The sequence below is a fragment of the Orussus abietinus genome, unplaced genomic scaffold (genome assembly GCF_000612105.2).
Source record: "Orussus abietinus isolate OABI.00-Male unplaced genomic scaffold, Oabi_2.0 scaffold30, whole genome shotgun sequence".
NCBI lineage: Eukaryota > Metazoa > Arthropoda > Insecta > Hymenoptera > Orussidae > Orussus > Orussus abietinus.
The window spans coordinates 794890-817917 of NW_019394276.1; the positions used below are offsets into that span (position 1 = coordinate 794890).

General features: G+C 47.6%; 2 protein-coding genes across 3 annotated transcripts in view; both read right to left on the bottom strand.

Annotated features, from left to right (window-relative positions):
- Positions 1–6972, bottom strand: part of LOC105701751 (forkhead box protein O) — a 98631-nt gene extending 91659 nt beyond the window's left edge. For both annotated transcript variants that reach the window (XM_012428777.1, XM_012428776.1), the window contains exon 1: positions 5891–6972. In XM_012428777.1, coding sequence (XP_012284200.1) covers positions 5891–6292 — 402 coding nt within the window. In that variant the 5' untranslated portion in view covers positions 6293–6972. The remainder of the gene's footprint in view (positions 1–5890) is intronic.
- Positions 6973–17973: 11001 nt separating this feature from the next.
- LOC105701601 overlaps positions 17974–23028 on the bottom strand; it is a 79995-nt gene continuing 74940 nt past the window's right edge. The window contains exons 4-6 of the mRNA XM_012428464.1: positions 22714–22912; positions 19902–20008; positions 17974–18099 (exon numbers count right to left, since the gene is read on the bottom strand). Of these exons, the coding sequence (XP_012283887.1) occupies positions 17974–18099; positions 19902–20008; positions 22714–22912 (432 nt within the window). The remainder of the gene's footprint in view (positions 18100–19901; positions 20009–22713; positions 22913–23028) is intronic.

The window sequence follows — 23028 nt, forward strand, 5'->3', positions numbered from 1 at the left end:
CCGAGGGGAGGAAGAGGGAGAGAGAGAGACTGAGAGAGAGAGATGGAGGAGGAAAGCGTTCGCGGAATGCCCGGGACCTCTCGCCGCGGTTGTCCCCGGCTACGATTCTTTTCCCCTGTCGTGAAAAAAATGAAGCTTTGACTTCAAAGAAATTTTTATTAAATATTATTTAAATATTTCTCGGACTCGAGAATGTCGCTACAATGCTTCTCCGCCAGTACCACCGAGACTTGTAATCTTTCGATTAAATTTCTTTAAAAATAAACTCGCGTAAAATAATAAACTCATCTAAACACTGTGCAAACCATGCAGTACCAAGTGACTTTTGAATATCGAATTTATAATTTTTCCCCGCAATTTCGCAGACTTATAACGCGGTGTTGTAAAATTGTAAATTCCCACAGAATTTTATAATAAATGTATACACCAAGTCGCCGTTAAGACGTCAGATTTATAATTTTACTGCAACTTTGTGTACTAAAAGTGTATGTATTTCATGAATTTTTTTTTTTAACAATGTGTGGACACCATCAACGGGGCGCAATCCGTCCGAATCGCAAAAGCGAGAGCACTCCCAGAACAAGACCTAACGTCTGCGGGGTTTTGCGTAAAGTCGAAAAAAAAAAAAGAAAAATGCCGCGAGTCGTCGATCGGCGGGGCGAAGGCGAGGGGGAGAGAGAGAGAGAAAAGGGAAAGGGAGTCGCGGCGCGTTTCTCTAAAATCGACCGGTTCTCGGCCGGCCATTTTAAAACGTCGGTCCGCGGCCGCGTATCGAAATCCGCGGAGCCGGTCACACCGGCCCCCGCCGGCGTTTGCATCGCGACGCGCGTCGCCGGTTAGGCAATCGCCATTCCGGTCGGCCGCGGCTGCGCACTTTCGAGCCATATCCAGCCAAACGGGCCCGCCAAGCCGAGTCCGGCTCGTGCCCGGCCGCGGTCGCGTCGTCTCTCTCGCGCTCCCGCGGCCCGCATAAGCGCGTCTCTCTCTCTCCGCGGCCGAGCACGCGCCAGGGACCACGTGGCACGGGGCACCCTCCTCTCCCGGATCGCACAGAAAGATAGTCGCCCGAGCCGATACAATTTTTTTTTTTTTTCATCGATTTAACCATAAAGCATGGTTACTACGAGTACGCGTAAATACAACCGAACGTTTAGGCGAAGTAACGAAATGATATGGTAAATAGTTTTCGGTCGACCGTGTAAAATATCCCGGTGGATCGCATCGGACATTATCGCGTGATGCGATGAATCGTAATCGCGATACATGGCATTGTTGACTGAAATATATCTTTCAAAAAAAAAAAAAAAAAACCAAGAAAACAAAAATAGACATCTCGATTTCTTCAATATCTTCAGGCCCAAAACTTTGATCCGAGGATCCAAACAGTCCCAAAAATGTGGTTTCGCTCAGATTCCCCGTGGTAAGCCAAAACCTCCGCACTGAAGCGTCGTCACTTATCAACCATTTTAGTGCCACGCAGGGCGATCCCGAGGTCGAAAAAACCCCGTGCCGCGATCGTGATATCCCCGCGACAAATAACGCGGTACTCCCCCAATTATCCCGTGTCAATAGCCGAGCGCGTATGTAAACAGAGGGAGAGGAAGAAAACATGGAAGGAGTTATTTTTCCGGACCGTCGCAACCTCCAGGTGTATTAATAAGACGGAGAGAGAGGGAACGAACGGACGCAGAAAGAGAGGTCCGATTGCCCCTCTCCTGGTTCCCCCCGACCCCTTCTCGGCCCACCGCCGATATTTTGGCAAAAGAGAAGAAAAAAGGCGCGTTGCGGCGCAGTATGCAAAAATAGTGGCGCACGGCTCGGCTCGGTAAGTCTCTCCCTCTCTCTCTCTCTCCTTCGCTCCGCGCCGAGCCGAGCCGAGCCGAGCGGCCCGACTCGGTTAACGCTCGAGCGGCCACCCGAGTCTCGGGTTTCAGGGAATCTTCAAAGGCATACCCATTACCCACCACCGCGGCGAGCAACGTCGACGCTCCTCGTTCCAGGTGACCGAGGACGGAGCAAAACAGAAGGCCGACGGCGTGCTGCCCGTCCGGGGACTGGTTTCGAGCCACGAGTACTTGGTATCGGTAAGAGCCGCGGATTCTCGCTGGGTGCGGACAGAAGCTCTCGATACGAGTCAAGGATGCGAGGCAAGACCGATCGGTAGAAGGTTCCTTCCTATCGGGGCGAGATAAAAGTGCGAGGGCTGGGCGCACCGAGGAAAGGAACTCATACAGCCGAGGAGATATATTTCGTTAACACTAGAAATAGTGTAGAAATACCATGATTTCGTGTATACCTATTTCGACCAAAAGGTTTTGATGAGCTGGAGGAAAATGATACCGCTGAATCAATTTAACAATTATCATACGAAAACTCGAAACATTAATTGAGAAAAAAATTATTAAACTTAAGGTGACGCGAAAGGGGCGTCGGAGAGGTCTTGTTTATAAAACCTTTCTCCCAGCTCGGTTTACCGAATGGTTTGAAACGTTACTACGCGAATAGGGAGACTACAAGGAAGGTCCTGAGACTCATGAATTTTCAATTCTTTTAACATTTTTTTTTATGGGTATTTTAAATATAGTTTATAAAAAATGAAATCTCGCGAGTTTCAGGACCAACCTTAGGGTCTCCATATTCACGTTTTAAAGTATGAAAAGGTTTGAGACAACCGGTTCTATGAAAAGTCTTATGAACGATTGAACTTTCGGATGCCACTTTAACATCCCCTTAAGGTAATATGAAAGGGTAATAATGATAAGGTTAGCCCATGCTAGAAACAAGAATACGTATTTTTCTTGATCTCCATTGTTGTTTCAAATGATTCGACGCCCTCACTTTGGAGATAACTTTTATCAATATTTTCTTTTATTTTATACGTATATGACCATAATGAAATTAAATCACGACGGCCGAGCAGGCCGGAATCCCGCCGACTGTCCGCGGATCCCGAGGGCGAACAGGTGTCGAGCGGCCCTAGGGAGGTCCCGCCCGACCCTCGGGAACCCGAGCGGAACCCTCTGGAGGACTCTCATTACCGGACGTAAAATCGGGCCCCGGGAGTCCCTCTCGAAGGGACGCAAGAGCGGAAATCGGAAACGGAGAGGGGGAAGAGGGGCCCGTCGAGACCGGACTCGAAAGTCGGCCCGACCGGAGGAATTTCAAAGGCCGTGGACATCCGGACGACCTCGACCTCTTGGTCGACCCCGCGATAATCCCCGGCTGGTCTCGGTAGCCCTTTGAGGCGTTATGAAAGGATCGTTCTATTACTACATACATCTAATACATACATATAAAGCGTCAAAACATTGATAAAGCTATTCTCCAACTCGGGTGCACCGAATCATTTGGAACTTCCTCACGTGATTTTGAAGGCCCCAAGGAAGAACCTGGTGCTCGTGAAATTTATTTCTCGATAAAGGGATTATTAATTTTTTTTCTCTCTTTTTTATCTATCTCAGACCAAGAACCAAGAATACATAAGTCCGGAGTCGAGGCCGTTTCCTTCGCGAGGCGGGGAGAAATCCGAAATTCCGTTAAGCGACTCATCGAAACGGTAATACCTGTAGAGAGAGAGAGAGGGAGGGAGAGAAAGAGCCAGAACGAGGTAGGCTACGAGTTGAGGATGGAACTCCAGATGTAGGATTTAGGTCAGATTAGAGGAAACTAGGAGGGCTCGAGTTTCACTGGAAGTGCCGCGTTTACGTCGAGAGAGGTGCTCTCGAGGATCTACTCCCCGGGATCTCCGAGTAACGATAACGAGAGCACCGATTGGGTACATAATACCCGCTCATAATTGACAAGGGATCGACCTAAAAGAGGCCTAATCACCGTAAAGTACACTATAAAGTTCCATACGAAACCTATTTTTCCAAACTTCCTCTTTCTCTTCCTTCTACTTCTTCGAGGTGAAATCTTCAAGCACTTCAAATAGCTTCAAAGCACACTCACGGGGGGTTGAAAATGATTACTTTTGAATACGGTGGAGCGAAAGGAAAATAAATCTTAGGGGACTAAATTTCCCCAAAAGGTTAAGAGCAATTAGGCTAATTAGGCACGGTCCCCGGCGCAACTCCGTAAATCCATTGACACGTCGTTACCCAGTTTTACCCCGGTCGAAATTGCGTCTTAAAACTTGAAATTTAATTCTTTCACAGAGAATTAAAAATCGTACATATATAAATTGATTAAAAAAAAAAAATTAAATTTCACGGGCGCCAAGACTATACATATATATTTCAAAACGTGAAAATATTTATAAAACTTTTCTCCAAACTGAGTGCACCGAATTATCTGAAACTTTAACGCTTAACTTAAAAAAAAAATGTTTCTTGGTTGTTATCCGAGATAAAGACGAATTCTTTTTCTTTCTTTTTTTTCTTTCAAAAAATGAAATTTCCCTAGTATCGCGTCCTTCCTTAGGGCTTCCATAATCTTGTAATGAAGTCTCAAATGATTTGGAGCCAGTTTGGAGATAAGTTTTATTAGTATTTCGAATTTTTGGTATGTATACACATGACACTTTCATATCACCATAACGGCGTTAATTCCGTGGGACTCGACGCGGGGTTCGCGGGACGAGGAAGCTCGGGAATAAATTAAAAGCGACATTATACAATCCCGGGGACGTTTTTATGTAACGTCATAATCGGGACATTTAACACCTAATAGCCAGGCGGTACTTTCACGCTCTGGTGTACGCGTATACAAGAGACGCCGTCCACAGAGCACCTGCAACTCGTTTTCCTGATTAAGGATAACGCGATAACATTTCCCCCACGAAGTTAGAAAATGACGGGTGATACATCGAGCTCGTATCCCATTAACCCTTTGAACACGGAGCCATTTCGACATATGGGCAAAATTCGTCTGACCGTGCAGGCAATATTGGACCAAACGTCGGGCGCCTTTAGTCGCTCTTAATAGCCAAAGGGTTAAAGACTGAGCAGCTTCAGCTTCGGATACGCCATCAAGCCCTAAGGACGGACACGACAATAAGTCGACTAAATCCGTGATAAAAATCCGTATTCAACCGGAAGTACCCCCGGCATAAAATTGACCGTTTACTCGAAATTACTCGCGGCACCGCGAACTCCCCTTCCCGCAGAAACATTTATTTAAACGTTCCTGTAGGAAGGATATTTATTTAATATTTATGTAGGAAGGATATTCATTTAATATTCATGTAGGAAGGATATTTATTTAATGTTCCTGTAGGAGGCCAAGTACGCCCGGAAAGTGTAACGACGGATATGCTTTAAACAAAATTGTGTATCCTTCGCAGCTCGCCTTAATCTCATTCGATCGACCTTTCGTCTCATTTTGTTGACAGTAAAACGAAGTCGCTCCATTAGGTACATTCCCGTACTTCTTGGTTTACTTACCGATACATATATAGCTCGCTCATTAGAAATTTTCCGCCCAATGGCATTAATTGTAGATATAAAAAAAAAAAAAACCGGCAAAGTTCCGCAAATGGAAAAAGGTGGCGAACCTCTTTCAACGATCATTATACGAAACGAGTAAAATTTCGTGATCTAAACGTTCCAAGGCATGAGCCAACTATGAACTATGAACTGTGAACCATGACTCGTGAGCCCATTAACGATGAACTCAACCCACGATCCTCATCCGAAAAATTTCTTCATGTAAACGTTTTAAAGGCACGACCCATGGGACCATGAATGATGAACTATAAACTGTGAGTCCATGAACGATGAACTCAACCCACGATCCTCATCCGAAACGAGTAAAATTTCTTTATGTAAACATTCCAAGGCACGAGCCATGGAATTATGAACTATGCACCATGAACCGCGAGCCCATGAACGATGAACTCAATCGACGATCCGTACAATTCGTAGTAAATCCAGGGGAGTTGAAGACTCACCTTCCACCCGGCGCTGCTGTTGCTGTCGCCTTTGTCCTTGAAGTAGGGCACGTTCTGCACCATCCACTCGTAGATCTGCGAGAGGGTGAGCCGCTTCTCAGGAGCGCTGGTGATGGCCTGGGTGATGAGATCGGCGTAGCTGAGATTTCCCCAGGCGTTGCGCCTGGACGAGTTCTTCTTGACTGGGAGGATGCCTCCGCTCTGAAGGGGGCCCTGCTGGGGGGGCGTACCGCCCTCGACGGCCTCTTTGCCGCCGGGGGTGCCGGCGCCACCCTCGACGTATCCCTCGGGCCTTGGCAGCGGCCACGTGTTCGAGCGCGCCCTGGTCTGCGGCTCGAAGGTGCCCTCCAGGTCGAAGGGCACGCCGGCCGGCGGCCCCGCTCCCGCCACCGAGTCCATCATGGCGTCGTCCGTGATCTCCGGCACCTCACGCGCGCGACGCTGACGCTGTCGGCGGGCCAGGGGTGCTCATGCGGCTCAAGACTCGCGCGCCGAACCTCGCATCTCCCGGGGGCGACGGACGCTGCGACGGCCACGACCCTCCACCCTCGGCCGATGCCGCCCGACTGCGGGCGGTAGGCTCGGGCGCGGGAAGGTCAGCCTCGGCGAGGCGTCCTCCTGCGTCTGGCCCGGGGGAGGGAGGGGGTGCACGTGGGTCGTTCGGTGTTTATCCGAGCCGCATGCCGACGCGCCGGTCACGTGGCCATGTTTTGGTCCCAGTGGTCGCGCTCAAGCGGTCGACCGATCCCGAGGTCGAGTACCCGGCACCGCCCTGGATCGCGAGAATTCCTCGGCCGAGAAATCACCGCTTCGGAGCGGCACTCCTTGAGAAACTTCGAATCCCGGATGGGATGGATCCCCGCGGGGATTTCGATGATCGGAGCGGAACTCGATTGCGGGATCTTGGGGGATTGGTTGGACGTTCGGGGGGCTTCTCCTTTTTTGGAGAGGACGTTGGGACTGCGCGATCCAATGCTACGGGGATCTGAGGCACCGAGAGTCGGCGGGGAACTGGCGCAGAACCGGGAACGGGCACCGACGGCGAGACCGACACCGACTTCGAACCTGCCGGCGAGGCAGCGCGGCGCGTACTGGCGGGTTCGCGCTCCGCCGAGCCGCCGGAGAGCGGTCCGCGCGCGGGAGCTGCGAATTCGTGGCGCCTGCCTCTCCGCCACGGCGAGTCTTGGAGAGAGAGAGACGGGGCATGCGATAAGCTGGGGGTGGGACGAGGAGGGGAGACCACTCGCCGCGAGAGACGGAGAGGGCGTCGCGGAGACTCGTCGAGAGAGAGCGAGAGGGAATCGTGGGGAGGCGAGGAGGGAGTCGCGGAGGGACGAGCGAACTGCGGGGAGGGGGGGCGGCGTGGGTGCGCGGGAGAGACACCCTGGGAAAAAGGAACCGCGGATTCGAGAGAGACGGATGAGAAAGGGAAATAGACGACGGAGAATTACCGAAAGCTTCGCAGAGATCGAGAATGAGAGATACAAATAATGGGAGGAGCGAACGAGAGGAGATAACTTTAGAAATAATAATTGTCAATGCCTAACCTTCAAAATATTAACCTTCTGCATTGGAAATAAGAATAAATGCGTGACCTTAAATATATTAACCATCTTGCATATGGGCGAGGTACGGTTTTAGGTTAGGTATTCCGAGGAATTTCTGCCCCATCAAGGCCGAGATAGCCGATTCTTTACGGCCTCTTTTTTTCCCCTGCTATCTATGTATTTATCTGCCTACCTGTCTATCTCTATCTATTTTCCTTCTTTTTTTTTTTCCTTTTCTCCTCCGCGCCTCTCTCGGAAGAGGGAGATTCTTACCGTGTGAATTCCCACACTCGGCCGGTGAGTTAACGTCGAGGCGAAGGTCGAGACGTCTGGTCGATCGCGGGAATGACCCTTTTCCATCGAATAACTTTCGCGACGACGAGTCGATTTAAGCTCGAGCTATCGATTACCTACTTCCAATTCGAGCCGCGAAATGCGCGTTCCCCTTTCGGACGCCGAAAAGTCCTCGAGTTCCGAAATTCGTGAGCGATCGCAAACGCCCTCTGGTGTTACTCGAGTTTCACCCCGCGAATTGCGTTATTATACTTTTCTAGAAACGGGTCTTGAACGCTTACGATAGTAAACAAAGCAATTAACCCTCATATATCTGTTAGATATCGCCTGCCCGTGATCCATATTTCGCCGAGTAATTCTTAATTCGATACGAGTCACGGCGATATTAAGCTCTACGACTTTAATATTATGCGCTTTGTGTTAATCCTTTTCGCGGGTAGAAATTATTCCTGGGTTCGGATTCGGTTTTATGCCACCCCAGGCATTAGAATTCCGCGCGGATCGATTTTGTTTTGTATTTCAACTTCTCGGCCCGACAAAGAATCCGTTGCTTCAGCGAATGCTGGCTCGTTTGCATCTTCTGTGCATTGTATTCCGTTCGGATGTGTGGCCTTTCGATTTGTAAATTCCGAGGGAAATTCGCCCGGGTTCCTTGCACTCTAACTTCGCAATTGACGGGCCCCTTCTCGGTACTCCTGTTGGAACGTAGTTTGCAGTTTCCGGACGTACCTTCCCTCTTCCGTTTCTCCCGCTTTCGCACTTTACGGCGAACCGGCGATTTACTACGCCGAGAAGGAAGGGGAGATCATTAGGAGACTTAACCACCGAGTTTATTCCGCTCGTGTGTTCGTACTTACTCTTTTATGCGACCCTGCCATGTTACCTGATAATTAGCAATGTTCCTAGACGATTTTTACCGCATGGATTAAGAATCTCGACATCCTCGAGTTAAGGTTTTAAGGCTTTACCGTTTTAAGCCCATTGTTTAACGGCTTTTCGAGTCATCTCGCGTTTGAAAGAAACATGGCGTCTCGACGGTGGCGCCATCTGGGAACGGCGAGTTGGTACTTCAGGTTTCTTGATAAACACCTCGCGCGCGAAATCAGTCCTCGTTTGAAATTGTCTACCTTAGTAAGAGGAGACCCTGAGTCGGTATTTCAGGTCTCTCGTTAAACCGTCGAGCGAGATCAGCCGTCGTTTAAAATTGTCTACCTTATCAACCGTCGAAGCTGTTGCATCGAATTTAAACAACTTCCTCACAATAAATCTTTATACGCACTAATCTACACGTTACTTTCTTGATTTCCTCGCAGAAATGTAATAAAGTATTATTTATACTGTACCTGTCATTAGAAGACCGAAGACGTCGGCAGTGAAGGTTCCGCGCGCCGCCGGTAGATGTCGCCACGAGTCAGCGATCGAGTTAGGCTGATCAATAACATTCAATAGTCCCTAATTTTATGTCGAACGGATCTCCGCAAAAAAATGTATAAATTCTAAATCACCGCTTTATACCGATTCAAAACTCAGTGAGAACTCCGTATCTTAAATAAATTAAATTCATTAAATTTAACACGTAATTCAAACACGATTTCGGTATTGTTTTCGATTAGAAGGGGATTAACTTACAATGGCCTCCGTATCATTTTCGTGTTATTTTATTAACAAAGCGTAACAGTCAATAAAACGAGTAATGCCTCTTCACGAACAACAGAGAGACGTCGAACGGAATTGAAAATGGTACATCCTATTGTTATTGCAGCATACACTTTTCTGTCGAACCAATACGACTATGGTCTAACGTCCGATCTACTCTAACATACATCTCTACGCACTATACCTCCTGCGAGGAACTTATGGCAGACACATGAGTGTGCGAAGTAAACGCTACGTCGCTTGACCTTCCCTAATCTAGCGCGATATCTATTAGAAGTGTTCGATGACAAAATCGATCAGTCAATAATGGTGCCCCAATAATGTTAGACGAGCGTGTAAAAATGATATGCGCATGATAAATGAATATTAGGCTCGCGTCCTAGGATGGACTACTCGAAACGGAGACGCAACTTTATAATGGGCAATTGCAAGTTATTTTACAATATGCGGTGTCCCTAGAATGGATAATTCCGATGGGGTAAAGCGTATTCGGTAGGAAATAGAAAATGCATAGGAATATCGAACACTTCTGGCGACTAGGAATTAATGTTCGTCGTTGAACACTCGTTCGGACATTGATGCGTTTGTCGGATGAACAACGAGATCGGACGAATAAAAGGATAAAAAAAATTGGGGAACCTTGACGGTACCTTAATCTTATTAAATCTCCTCTTAGTCAATTTTTCATTGGGTAAGTACGGAAAAATCGGGATTATTTCTATAGAATGACGATAGCGATACGATACCCCGCGTGTGGATAAAATGATTCCTTTTGATTTTGGAGTTCGATCGAGTAGTTATCTCGTCTATTGATTTCAGCATCCGACCTCGGGGTTATCGCGACCAACGCGAAACTGGACAACAGCAAATTTCTTCGCACCGTAGCAACGTGGAGTTCTAAAGACTACACGATCTAGAATGCTTGGCAGAGCTTGAAAAAAGGTAGGTAGTGCACCGTTAATTCGCGCGACATTCGTTAATACGTACACAAAGCTAGCAGTACTAATCGAAGTGTCACTAACTTGGACTTCCCTCTAGGACATCGACATACGGATAATAAAGAAGAGTGCATCGCCGTCGTCTCGGCGAAACTAAGCGGATGGACCCGTCGACAAGCACAGGCGGAAAGAAGAGGTAAGACCCTCCTCTACCTCGTGGAGTTTCTCAGAAAAAGACCGGCCTTCATTTCATTATCAAATTAGAAAACGGCCCCCGTGGCCGGTCCCTTTGTCTGTAAAAATCCCTACCGTCCCGCGTTACGTCCACCTTTAATCTGCAAAACGACGAGCAACGACTAACAGCCGCTCGTAAACTCCCGAAGAGATATACATTGTACATATGTTCATTCTTCTAGCGGCGCAGCATCTCGAGGCAATGTTGCAGAGACATTAATGCACGACTGTACACTGTGCATGGATGCGGATGGGCGACGGTATCGATTAACGATCAAGAGCGACAAAAGGTAAGAGCGTGCTAGAGACGCCAGGTAATGGGCGCTAGTCGCGAATTTACATACAAAGATGTATCCACACGGTACAAGGTTTCCATACAACGGTGCAGGTGCAAGGCAACGTCTACGAACGTCTCTCTACGGATGTAGAAGGAGCATCGCGGGAGAAATCGAGGACGCTCGGATGGACCACCCCATAAGAATAAAATACCATCGCAAGAGGAGACGCAGGATCTCAGGCACGCCCGGAAGGAGAGTCTGTATATATTCGTTAAAAATTATAAAACTTATAAAATTATAAAACGAGTTCCCGACGCCTTTATAGTCAGAAGTGCCCTTCTCGCTGCGCCTCGGACATTGAGAAAAGGATTCATTGCACTAAAGGAATATTTTGTCAATCCGAAGAATTGTCACCGAAGTAGACTCAAATAAATCGTCCCGATTCCGCGGAGACGTGGCATCCGATTTATTCGAGTTTAATTAATTGTCCAATTTTCAAAATATTTCTCTGGTTCAGTGAAATCTTTTTATCAGTGAGGATGTTATGCCAGGGGACCAGAGGGAGCGTTCTCGAACGATGGACCCCATCCACGAGTCTATCTACCAGTGCTTCTACGGTGAAAAGGTCGAAAGAGAGAAAGATAGGCTAAGATGACTTAACGATTACGGACAATTAGATCGGCCGAGTGGAATCTAGAGGGTGGATGGGTTCAGCTGGACCGTGATAACAACGGGGAAATGAAACCTTTGCGACCCACACATCTTCCACTCGGGTGGCACCCCTAACGAGGGTTGCCACATGCACGCACTCCTTCACGCACCCCCACACACTCTGCATTAGATATTCCTCTCGCATCTAACATCGATACACACGTACATAAAGGAGTCTTAGATTACTATGTATACCTATATCTGTATTTATAAGTATACGCACCGCATGCACGCACGTGCACCCGCGTAACACACCTCGGTACTAGTAAAATTACCGATCGTGCGGCTCTCTACGGTTCTTTTTCTCTTATTTTAAGACTTTTTAACCCGCTCTCTCGAGGGTTAAATCCGCAGCGGTGCCGCACCCGGCTCTTAAACGCACGTTTATGTACACCTAAAACGCACCGTGCACGCGTGGGGTGTCGTCACGACGAGGTTCGCTCGCTCGCCCACGCAAGCACGCTCGTTAATTTCAATATGAGTATGCATACATACGCGTATAAACTTTCGGATTCTACTTGGCACTCTCCTTAGCTTCTTCGAAAAGGCGAGCACGCTGGCTAATGTTACTTTTTTTTTTTTCTCAATTCAACGTCATTGCATAGCGCATCGGTGGATTCCTCCACCGAGTACGCACGTATCTCGTCTACGCTTAACCTCCCTAAAATGTAGTTCACGCACGGTATGGGCACGATAATATTGGTCTGGGGCTGAGTGTTGCATGAAAAAAAAGGCCTCCTCGCCGTCACCGGCTCCACTTGGCTCTTATGCGCGGAGTTTTCGATCCACTTCCCTGAGTTTTCCTTTTTTCCGTGTTTTCCCGGCCCCTCTCGTTCCTCTCGTTCATTGCGATGTGGAATACCTCGCGAGACGAGAAAGACGTGGCCCCCGTTAACGCGAATTTCTCCGGGAATTCCGAAAGCAGGTTCAGGTGAACAGAACAAAAAAAAAAAGGAACACTCGGGGGTGCATCCACAGTGGAAAGATTTTTTTCCCCCGCCGTTGTCCGCCGGAAGTGTCTTTTAATACACTCAGAAACATCCGCGGAGCCGAGTGGAGGGTGGTTTTTTTTTTCGATTTTTCTGTCCATTTTTTTTTTCTCCCAAGAAATTCTTAATAAAGAGTTCATCGCCCCTCTAGGGGCTCCCCGATATGATGCCCAGGGTGCGGGATGTTTGTTATATTCCTCCTGTTTGTTTTATCAGAGCATACACACTATCGCACTTAGAAATACACGGTAAAGGGTTGGAACGGGTAAATTGGATTCCTGCGTGGAGATTGCATGGGAAAACGGTGTGAAAAACCTTGTGGTTTTCACGCATACGTATGTGTCTCTGTGTGTGTTCGCTATAATAAAACGTGCCGACCCTCGTCTCTCTTAATTACCAGGGGGACGTACCACCGCGGTAACGTGAAAATATAGCGGGTAGGTTTTTGAAAGATCGATCGTTAGCAAGTCGCGGTAAGAATTTTGATATGGATCTTTTGATCGTTAAGTTGCGCTCCCGCCGACGGCGCTTTATTTATTTATGTTTTCATTTTATTTAAACGCGCCGTCGCAGGAAAGGATGTCCCTTTTGACGCGAGGCTGCGTTTCGATTCTTTTGATTAAGATACCCGTTACACCGAATACGCTTATCAGCCGAGGGGTAGGGGCGAATAAACAAATTACACGGACAAGCTATACTGGACACTGACAATGAGAAGGTTCCCTTAAAAAACACTCTAACAAGGCCGGATGCGAGCGACGTCAAATTCGTCCCCTTCGACAAAGCACCGAGAGACTCGAAAACTACAAGATCTGTATTCGATTCTCGTTACCTTGTCATGTAATGCATTACTTTATTACCTATTCGTAATAGCGAGTAACGTATCGACGCTCCTCGCCCAGCCTATCTACGGATTGAGATCAATTAGCCGGATCGTCGTTATCCATATCACCGTATGTTGGCTCGCCTCTGCCACGATTAGGTTTCGATCGGTTAGGTTAGGAAAGGTATCTGAAACACCAAAGTACTAATCGACGCCGATGATCGACATGGGACCCCGTCGAGTCTCCTGACGGGGTTGCTCTCCATCTCGATCGACCGCGCCATATATATTTTGTCTTTTGATTTCGGGCTGTCAGCCATTTAGCAGATATGCTAGTTGTACGTCGTTTAAATGTATGCTCTTAGTCGGTAATTTTACACGTACCTATCTTATACGTTAAGCGTACTACGGGCTTCATAAAAAGTGCCAGACGTAACGAGCGCCAGTGCGATCTCCGCGGCTTCGATATCTCCACGGCGGATATCCGAGATCGCGATTTCGTTTAACGACTCGAAGCGTTATGTCAGCCTCCCTATAAGGCGCCGTCCTACTTCGTTTCGGTGAAGTACCGTCGGAGAGGAGTCAACGTGCAGGATGTGCACCTCGTTAATCGCTTATCACTTTTATCGGCGCCGCTCCTTCAAAAGAGCGCGCGATTTCGACCGTTCGAATCTCCTTCCCCTGCTTCTCTTCTCTTTTTTTTTTTTAATGAGAATTAGTCCTCAAACTTCCTAAAACTGCTAAACAATGTTGTACCGGTGTTGTTCTCAAGGGAGGATTAAAGTGGTATTAAAGTGAAGAACTGAGGTGATATGAAAGTGGCGTCTAGAGAACCTCGTACATGAGAATTTATCCAAATTAGATGTCGGATAGTTTGAAATTTTATCACGTGAATGTGGAGGTCCTGACGAAAGGTCTTATATGAAATCTCGATTTTTTAAAATTTCATTATGGGCATTTCAAACATTTCTTTTTGGTATAAATAATGACATTTTATGACGGTTAGCCATCCTTCCTTATAGCCTTCACATTCACGAGGGAAAGTTTGAAACGAGCCGGTGCACCCATTTCGGGAAAAAGTTTCATGAACGATTGACTCCTTAGATGCCACTTTTATATCGCCTTAAGGATATCGATATTGGGATTGAGGGCGCTGGGGAATTTTCTCGCGAATCGTTTTTTTTTATTTCGGAGTTATACGTTTGATTAGACTCGTTTGATTATGTCCTTAAGCATTGTACTTGTTTAATTCGCGATAGTTTGTTGTATTCGGGGAGGGAGAGGTCCAGCCAGTCGGACACCGCCTTAAGTTCACTTTTTGCGAAGGACCATTTTTACTTATACGCCTTGGAGTTCTTCTTTACTGGCTTGAAGTCGGACTTCAGTTTCTGAGGAAATTTTCCTACTATCAACGCACTCGCCATTTCGGGGCGTTTAAACTCGGGGCGATTAAACGAGAAACTTCGTCTTACCTCTGACTCGACTCGGACGAGTACTTCGCTCGTCGACCCTCGACTGAGTAGAAAATCGACGAGCATCTTAAAGCTCCCCTTAGCAACATGAACCGCGCAATTGAACGTCGATGCGCTTACACTTATCCTTACAAGACTTTGCGACAGAAGCGTTTCAAAAGGTAGAATAAAAGTGTCATTTGAGGGGTCTCGTTTTCGGACATTTTTCCCCGAACTTTGTATCGAGTCGTTTGAGATTGTACCACGTGAAAATCGAGGCCCGAAAGAAGATCCTGCCGCCCATGAAATTGTATTCCTGATTTAATTAGTCTATAAGCATTTTTAAAAATTTGTAAAAAGAAAGAAATTTCACGGGTGCCAGGACCTTCTTCAGGGCCTCCACATTCATGTGGTAAGATTTCAAACAATTCGATACAGTGGCTTGCAAAAAAATCTGACATATACGAGTGACACCTTAGATCCCACTTTCATATCACCTTAAGGCCTTCTCAGATACCCTGCGTTAGCATACAGTAAAAGTAGGCTAATAAAATTGCAAGAAAATGTATTAGAGTTATATTTTCAGCAATTTTATTCTTCACTTTTTACCGTTGGGATTAATGTTGCAATTACTTGAGGTATCTGTTAAGCCCTTTATTTCCGAAATCGACTCATCATCTTCGCGAGGGTCTCGCACCCTAGATAACGCCTCTCCTATCTATTAGGTACTCGTACGGTAATCTAGGCATGTACTTACTCATATAACATGTGTAGGTTAATTAATGCGCGAGTATTGCTCTTTAAAAATGGCACGTTCCCGCCGCGACGTCCCAGGCGTTTCGGGGCGTCGCACGGCACGTCGAATATCGAACGACATATCTATATAAAACGCCTAATCGTAAGTTTAACTACTCCTTTACTACGTCAACTTGTACACTGACGGGCATGAATGCCTTCCATCCTAATACAACCCCGCGACGCCGATAAACATGCAAATTTCATCCATTTCATTATACAAAACGGCCCTAAACTTACATACCAGATACGGTGATTTAAATGAATTCCCAATGTTTGCAAATTTATGAACGAGTATCCAGTTTTACAGCTTATCGGAAATCCTTTTTACCCGATTTGCAAAATGTCAAAGCCTGTGCATTAAGTAAAGTTACGAGTGTCATCAATTTTAATATACCACGCCTGAAGAAATCCGATATTTCACGAATTTATTCAAGTTTTCCTTTTTTTCCGACAGTGCAGCGTATCATGGGAGGGCATTCATGGCTATCGGCATACCGACCACGATATGTCAATTGTCAAATAATCGAGTAAACCGACCACTAGACTAAATTAATGTCGCCCGCGCGACCAGCTGATGTCCTCGTAGCCCAGAACTTGCAGTAACGTCTCGGCATCATTGCGGGAATGGGTATCGATGATTGCAATGCTCCTGAGATATTGCTCCAACATTCCGTGATACGTGTGTTCGAAATTCGGCAGATTTCCCCAAATATCGCGAGATCGGTAGCGACATTCAAAAGACACCAGAGATCCTCAAGGAAAAATTCCCTCCCGAAATCTATATTCATATTCAGGAGGAGAAGGGGAAACGCTTCGACTTACAAAATGTAAAAAGGATCCTCTCGACGAAGGACTCTTGTACACTCTATGTACACTTATCGCATATATCGGGTACTTTACGTATAAGTCACACACACGGTTACGTATAACTCGTCACGTGTCAAGGAGGTGTTCCTCGAGTGCCCATTCCGTAGATAAAGCGTTCATTGCACGGCCTGCGTTGCTTGAATACGTCACAATAAGCACAAAGTGGCATATTCAGAGGAGATTAAGCATACACGGTATTTCCCATACTTATTTATGACGTCTGTACGTCGTGTCCGCACCACCGAGTGCTTATTGGAGTTCCGCGGAGTAATCGTCCGTTACTCTTTCTCTCATTTCACATTTCTCTCATTTCCCGTCGATACGAATTTCGGTATTGATTTGAACCCCCCTAAGGGCCTCTGGTGTCACCTAAATCGCAAATCTCTATCTGCCTACGTGTCTCCCTTGACTCTCCTTATCCGAATTACGTATCCGAACGCGTCGTCGTTGTCAAGCACGCAAGTGATTTTTTAAACCCGTCCAAACTGTACTTTGCGCGGTGCATTGTTACCTAAATAGGAATGCAATCGGGTTTAAAGTGAAACCTCTTCATACATTTTTATCTCACCGTAAAGGGAATGATAATCGTGGAATTCTTTAAGTATGGATAGTTAATCGCGGATTAGTGAGATTCCAGGTGCGTCGGTAAGAGTTTGGCTAACCGACGATTAAAATCTGTTGTCAGGTAACCACCCGAAATCCCGCGATTAACTCAATTAAAATAAGTAAAATAGTTTCACTCTTCGCTCTCATTTCTAAACATGGGAATTTAGGCTACCGTGACATAAGAAGCTTCACCTTCGGCAAAGGATCAGCTTTTCGCTTCAGAATTTGTGTGCCAATGTGCTCGCGGCTATTCCGATCGAAGGATCGGAAGAATGAGTTTCGCAGGACGTGGAGATGCTCCCAGGACGAGGTTCGACGAGCGGATGCCTGAAAGTCCTGAGAAGCATTTCCCGACCACGGTCAACTATTTACGACCCTTGGAAGCCACAAGGAGCGGAACTGGCTACGCTATGTATACCCTTTGGCTAAAATCGAAGGACCTCCCCCGGAGGGTCTTCCAGGTGAGGTCCTGAGTACATCGGAGGCGCGTTAACTCGCGAAGACGAGCTCTCGCGAGAACGCTTGGTGGTCTGCGGCTCGACAGGGTTAGGTTAGGTCAGGGTAAGCTAAATTACGTCGGCGAGAAGTTTCAGATGGCCGGTACACCGCGCAAGTTCCGAGGGAGCCTGGAATAGGGGACAAGTGCCATATACGACGTCCATAAAAAGTGAACGTTTCGCCCCATGGAGGAAGGAAAGGGTGCACTTGGATTTCCGTTCCTGCCTCTTGACGTCCCTCTTCGGGTCCCTCGGGAGTCCAGGAAAAGAGTCGAAAGCGACGGTCGCTCGGCAAAACGTCAGGTCTTCTATGGGAACCCCCTTCATCGAGTTCGCCCCTTCAGCCTTGAAATTACAAGGTCATCCGTGGCGAACGATGGAGGGGGTCTGGACGCTATGCCAGGTCCACCTCGTGACACACCTCCATGTAGTCCGGGTTGTGCATAATGTCTTTGATCATGTCTTTCAGGATCGAGTAGCGGGGAAACATCGGGTACACCTTCGAGCTGTTGTACTCCTCCTGGAAAAGCAAAGAAATTCGTACATATCAGGGGGTTCAGCACTTTCACTTTCCGCCATTCCGTCCACCGTTTTGGCAGCTACGCGTTGCCGCATTAAAAAAAAAAGTACCAATGAAAGTCACTAGAATGGTCCGTTTAAAAGATGTCTAGCGACCATCAATGACAAACTCTGATTAGTAACTAGAAAATTATTGGCATCGAAGTCTGCGCGACTGCACGGTTAATCGTAGATTCCTAAGCCAGTAAATAATTTTCCGGGGGAAAATTCATGACTCCCTTCTAGGGAATTCTAATTGGATTTCCCAGAGACGGTATTAACGCAACCAGATATAATATTTGACATTTCACTTTTAACCAGAAAAATAGCAGGGGCACCTTTTAAATTGCGATTCCCATGAAATAACCGGAATTCTGGTTCTTTCAAGTGGACATTTTTAGTGTAGAGAGAACTTTGGACATGGTTTCTAGAATTCTATGGGTCCGAGGGTCGATTGCGCGAACAGGAGTTTCGTGGCTCTAGTTGGGAGGGGAGCGGTAATTCGAGGCCCTGAATCAGAGGGGGAGTAATTGGACAACAAGGTAATAGAGAAAAGGCCATACGGATGAGACCTCCTGGCCAGCCGGAGCAGCTCTTCAGGGGCGTCCTCTAGAACGCGATCTCGATTTCTCGAGACCCACGACAAGGTATTCATACAAGGTGGAATCCTTCGAGCCCCGGGCTACGTCTATATCGCGGGTTACGTCCGCTCCCTTTCCTAGGGCCGTGAAAAGTGCAGAGACATCTTCTCGGGTCTAAATACCCCCCTGCGGCTAATCTTCCCTTGAAGTCGCCGGGTGTATATCGAAGACAGGGAGGTGGAGCTCCGTAAAAGCGGGGGATCAGGCGGAAGAAGCGGGAAAAAGGAGAAGAGAGGAGCCAGGAAGAGGTGGAGTGGCTCGGAGTCGTCGAGTGTCCCGAGGAAGATGAAGAGAGAGGCTTCCCTCAAGGCACGTCGATACGAAAGTCAAGCAGCCGGTTCAACCGGTTCAAAGTAAAGTCCCCTTTAGCCGTGCATTAGTTAGGGAAGCTCTCGGCTTGCCGAAATTCGATCTCGGCATTCGGGGATCCCTCTGTCCGGGTTAAGGAGCCGCCCTTAAGCGCGGTCGAGCCGGGGCTTGCATGCACTCGGCATTAAAGTGCATTCATACCCGACTCCATCTTGTTAGTCGACTTTAAAATCACATCCCGAACGACAGTCGGTCTTACCCGGGGATTGCAATCCCCCTCGAAACCTACTCTGTTCGCAGCTCCACCAGGAAAAACTGGGACCGTCTCTTTGGACGCGGTTTCTTCGCTCCTCGGTCGTGCCGTTCGATTAATTGGGGAATAAAGCAAGGAGACGACGGAGTTAGGAAATTATTGCGCCGTTTTCCCGGCTGAATCAGCCGGGGGATGAGATGCTTCTCGGTATGGGTCGGCATGAAAGCCGGCGAGTCAGCCAATTACTCAAAGTAACGTCTCTTTTTACCGGATATTAATGAGCGAGGCTCCGTCCGATTCGCTTGAATTCGATCTTGGCATCCGAGGGATCCCACTCTCTCTCCGTGACCCCTTTTTAATACGAGTCAGAGCTCCTAATAACTTGCTCGTAAGCGCGTAAAGTCGTAAAAACGAGGCTGGGGATTTCGATTAAAGCTATCTTTATGTGCCGGTCAGCCTCGTTTATCGCGACGCCTGATGACGCCGTTGATGAGAGATGGCGAACGATCCGCCGACGGTCTCATCCGTGACGGGGTTCCGAGGAAATCTGAGAGATGATACCTTCAAGTCTCTGATGAGATTCCTGAGGCCCGTGTACTTCTTCAGGAGCCTATACAGATCGTTGGTCATCTGGGTGTTCTCCGCCTCGATCTGGGCCGTGGTCATATCTGTAATCAGTGAATTTACTCCGCTGAATTAACTTAATTACCTCTGTAAGACCAAGGACGAGAGACAGGGACAAACGCTTGGACAACAGGATTTCGACGTCCGCTTCCACGGAAGGATCGCGGATTATTAATTCGGTTAATTAATAATCCGCGATCAAATCCGTTTACCGCACCCTGCGCGAATTAATTACACGCTTCTTCCCTGTCACCGTACCCTGAATTTTTCTCTCCTGCTTTCAAACACAATTCCGGAGGTTCTGAAATTAATAAATGAAATAAATAGTGCTCTGGAAAATGTCACCTTAATTTCGGAGTGTTTGAAAATATGAAACGAACGGTTCTACCGCTTAAATTAATTCCCAGGGTGAATTAACGAGGACAGGGGTTTGAAAGGAAGTCTACAGATTACAACGCGTATCCTGTATCCGCCATTGGTGTTCGGAAACTCGCGAAGGACGATTTTTCTCCCTGCGTCCTCCAATCCTTGCGCCCCCTCCTATTTGTCATCTTAACGTTCGTTGCACGTCGGAAGAATAATGGATTCCCACCGAGACGGAATAATACGGTTTTTGACGTTGCTTCGATATATCACCGAGGGTGGTAAGACGAGAAGCCAACCCTGCTCTCTTTTAACGAGACAGCATCCCCGGGAAAGAACTCACCCCTTCCTCGGGTGCACCTCGTCTAAACATCCCGTCGACGTAAACGGCCCTTCTCGTCGGGATAGCATGGTTCGATCGTAATTGGTTTACGATGGGGCGTCGTAATTTCACTGGAATTCGCAATTCCGGGCCCGTTATTGCGGAAAGAACGGCGATACGCGAACCTTTGTGCCAATATCGGGCGTATTGCTATCTAGGCGTACTGCTGGCGACATTAACGCCTTTGTCGGCGAGCGAGAAATGGCGAGCTCGCTTGTGTATTTTTCAATTTCACGTAACGTCGTCGGAGGTCGTGTTTCTCTAACTTTCGTATCGATAAAGTACGAGGGGGGGTTATAATCCAGGTAGGATAACACAGTCAGCTGATTGGGATCCCTGAGCGCTCTTTGATGGTTCCCACGAGAAGGTCCCGCTCGAAATCATTTTTTTTACACTTATTATTCCGGAAGAAAATAATGTATGGAATTTGGAGAGGTAGTTTTGATCATTTTGGGACCGGTTAATAACGCGGCTTTTAATTTTTTTAATATTTGAGACGGGGGAGAGGTGCTCTCTTGCGATTGATGGCTCTGTTGTTTTACGAGTGTCCTTCCAGGCGCGCCAGGACCTTCTTTTCCGGACTGGTCCGTCTTCTCTGGTGGAAAATAACTTATTATTCATGGCTGGAAAGTTTCCAAGGGGCGCGTCGAGCTGATCGACTCTTCGATTTCTTGGACAATTTGCGCGAGAGCAGGGGATACCGTGTTCGCTCCTCTCATTTGTCATCGGTCGATTTGGCCGGAAGCTGCGACGCCTCTGGAATGATTTTTAAGGCTGTCGGTGTCATTCGAAGGACTCGTCTCTTGGTCCTCTCTCTGGGGGATCTTCCCTTCTGTATTATTCGAGGTTTCCTCCAGGGACTCGCGTCCTCGTGTCTTGGCCTCGACTGGAATCGAGTCCTTTTTATTATCTTTCTTTCCCCCTAAAGAGAAACCATTTTTTATATCACACGCCCTTCCGAATACAGGACCATGCGTCCGGTCCCTTGGGAAAACTCCAGGGATTTTCGACTCGAAATTATCGATCCTGAATATTGAGCTTTCCGAGTTTTACCCGAGTACGAATTTAATACCATTTGGTCCCTTGGCGCCTGAATAATAAGACCATCAACGAATCGTGACGGAATTAAATTCCTGACTGTCCCTTTTGATCCATTCATTTTTCCGCCTCTTTTTCCTTTGTCCGGTGCCCTTTAAGAGGCGCCGAGAAAGTCCATTGAGTCGCTAAACGGTGGCACGATCTCGAAAGAAAATAGAAAACCATGCAAAATCCAGACCCGGGGAGGAGGGGAGCAAACGGGGGATATCTTCGATTATCTTGCGCCAGGATAATGGTTATTGGCCGGGAGCAATCGGGCGTAAAGTGCTGGAAACTGGCTGCATCTTCGATACTATTCCTCTTTCTCAAACGGGGCTATTCCGGGATGACAACAAACGGGGGCTTGTTAGGTAGTGCAAACTTGTTCGACCTAGTATTTAGGGGTACGTTTTGCAGGTTCCTCGTTGCGGACCTTGGTAAATCAGGAGACCTGGCCGTGGACGCCACGTAAATCCTGTCCCTCTTGGTGAAAGAACTGACCAGGAGGAAACCTCGAAGGATTACACTCCCTGTCTCTCGACTCTTCCTGCAACTGTTTCCTGCATCGCCCCAGTCGACGTTCCACCAGCTGGAGGTAATTCCAGTCCTTGCTCTCGAAGTAACCCTCGTGATGGGTAAAACAATTAAACCAAGCATTGCCGGTTACTTCTGCCCGCGAATTACGCAATTATTACTTGACTTCGAGAGAAATTCCAGGATCAAAGGTCCTCAGGGACCCTTTGCTTGGCTCCGACGTTCCATTGTCGAGTCGCCGAAGTAACGCCGGAGAGGGTCCTTTGGACCTTGCTCAAAAGACCTAGGGAATTTCCAGCGCACCAGGCGTTCCCTAGACCCGTTTCTTGGAGATTTATTTAAGGGAAGAATAGCCAATATGCAAAATGCACGAGAAAGAGGACCGGTACGTACTTTCGAGTCGTTCTATGCGGTCCCTCTTGCTCTCCGCTTCTTCGGCCAATCGCGCAGTAGTCTTCACCCCTTCGCCGCTTTTGTGCGTTTTCTCCATAATGGCGCAGGCTCGCAGAACGAACGCCGGCACCGTTTCCTGCTTCTCCTGCCGAGGGATGTCCACCAGGGTCCAGTATTGGGTCTCCAATTTTATCACGTCCTGGGAAAGAACGAACACGTACGCGATAAGCCAAGTCTCTCGAACACAAAGGAAAGATGATATTATACAAAAATGGGAGTTCCTCAGCAATGAAATTTCTTCAGCAGGAATCATTC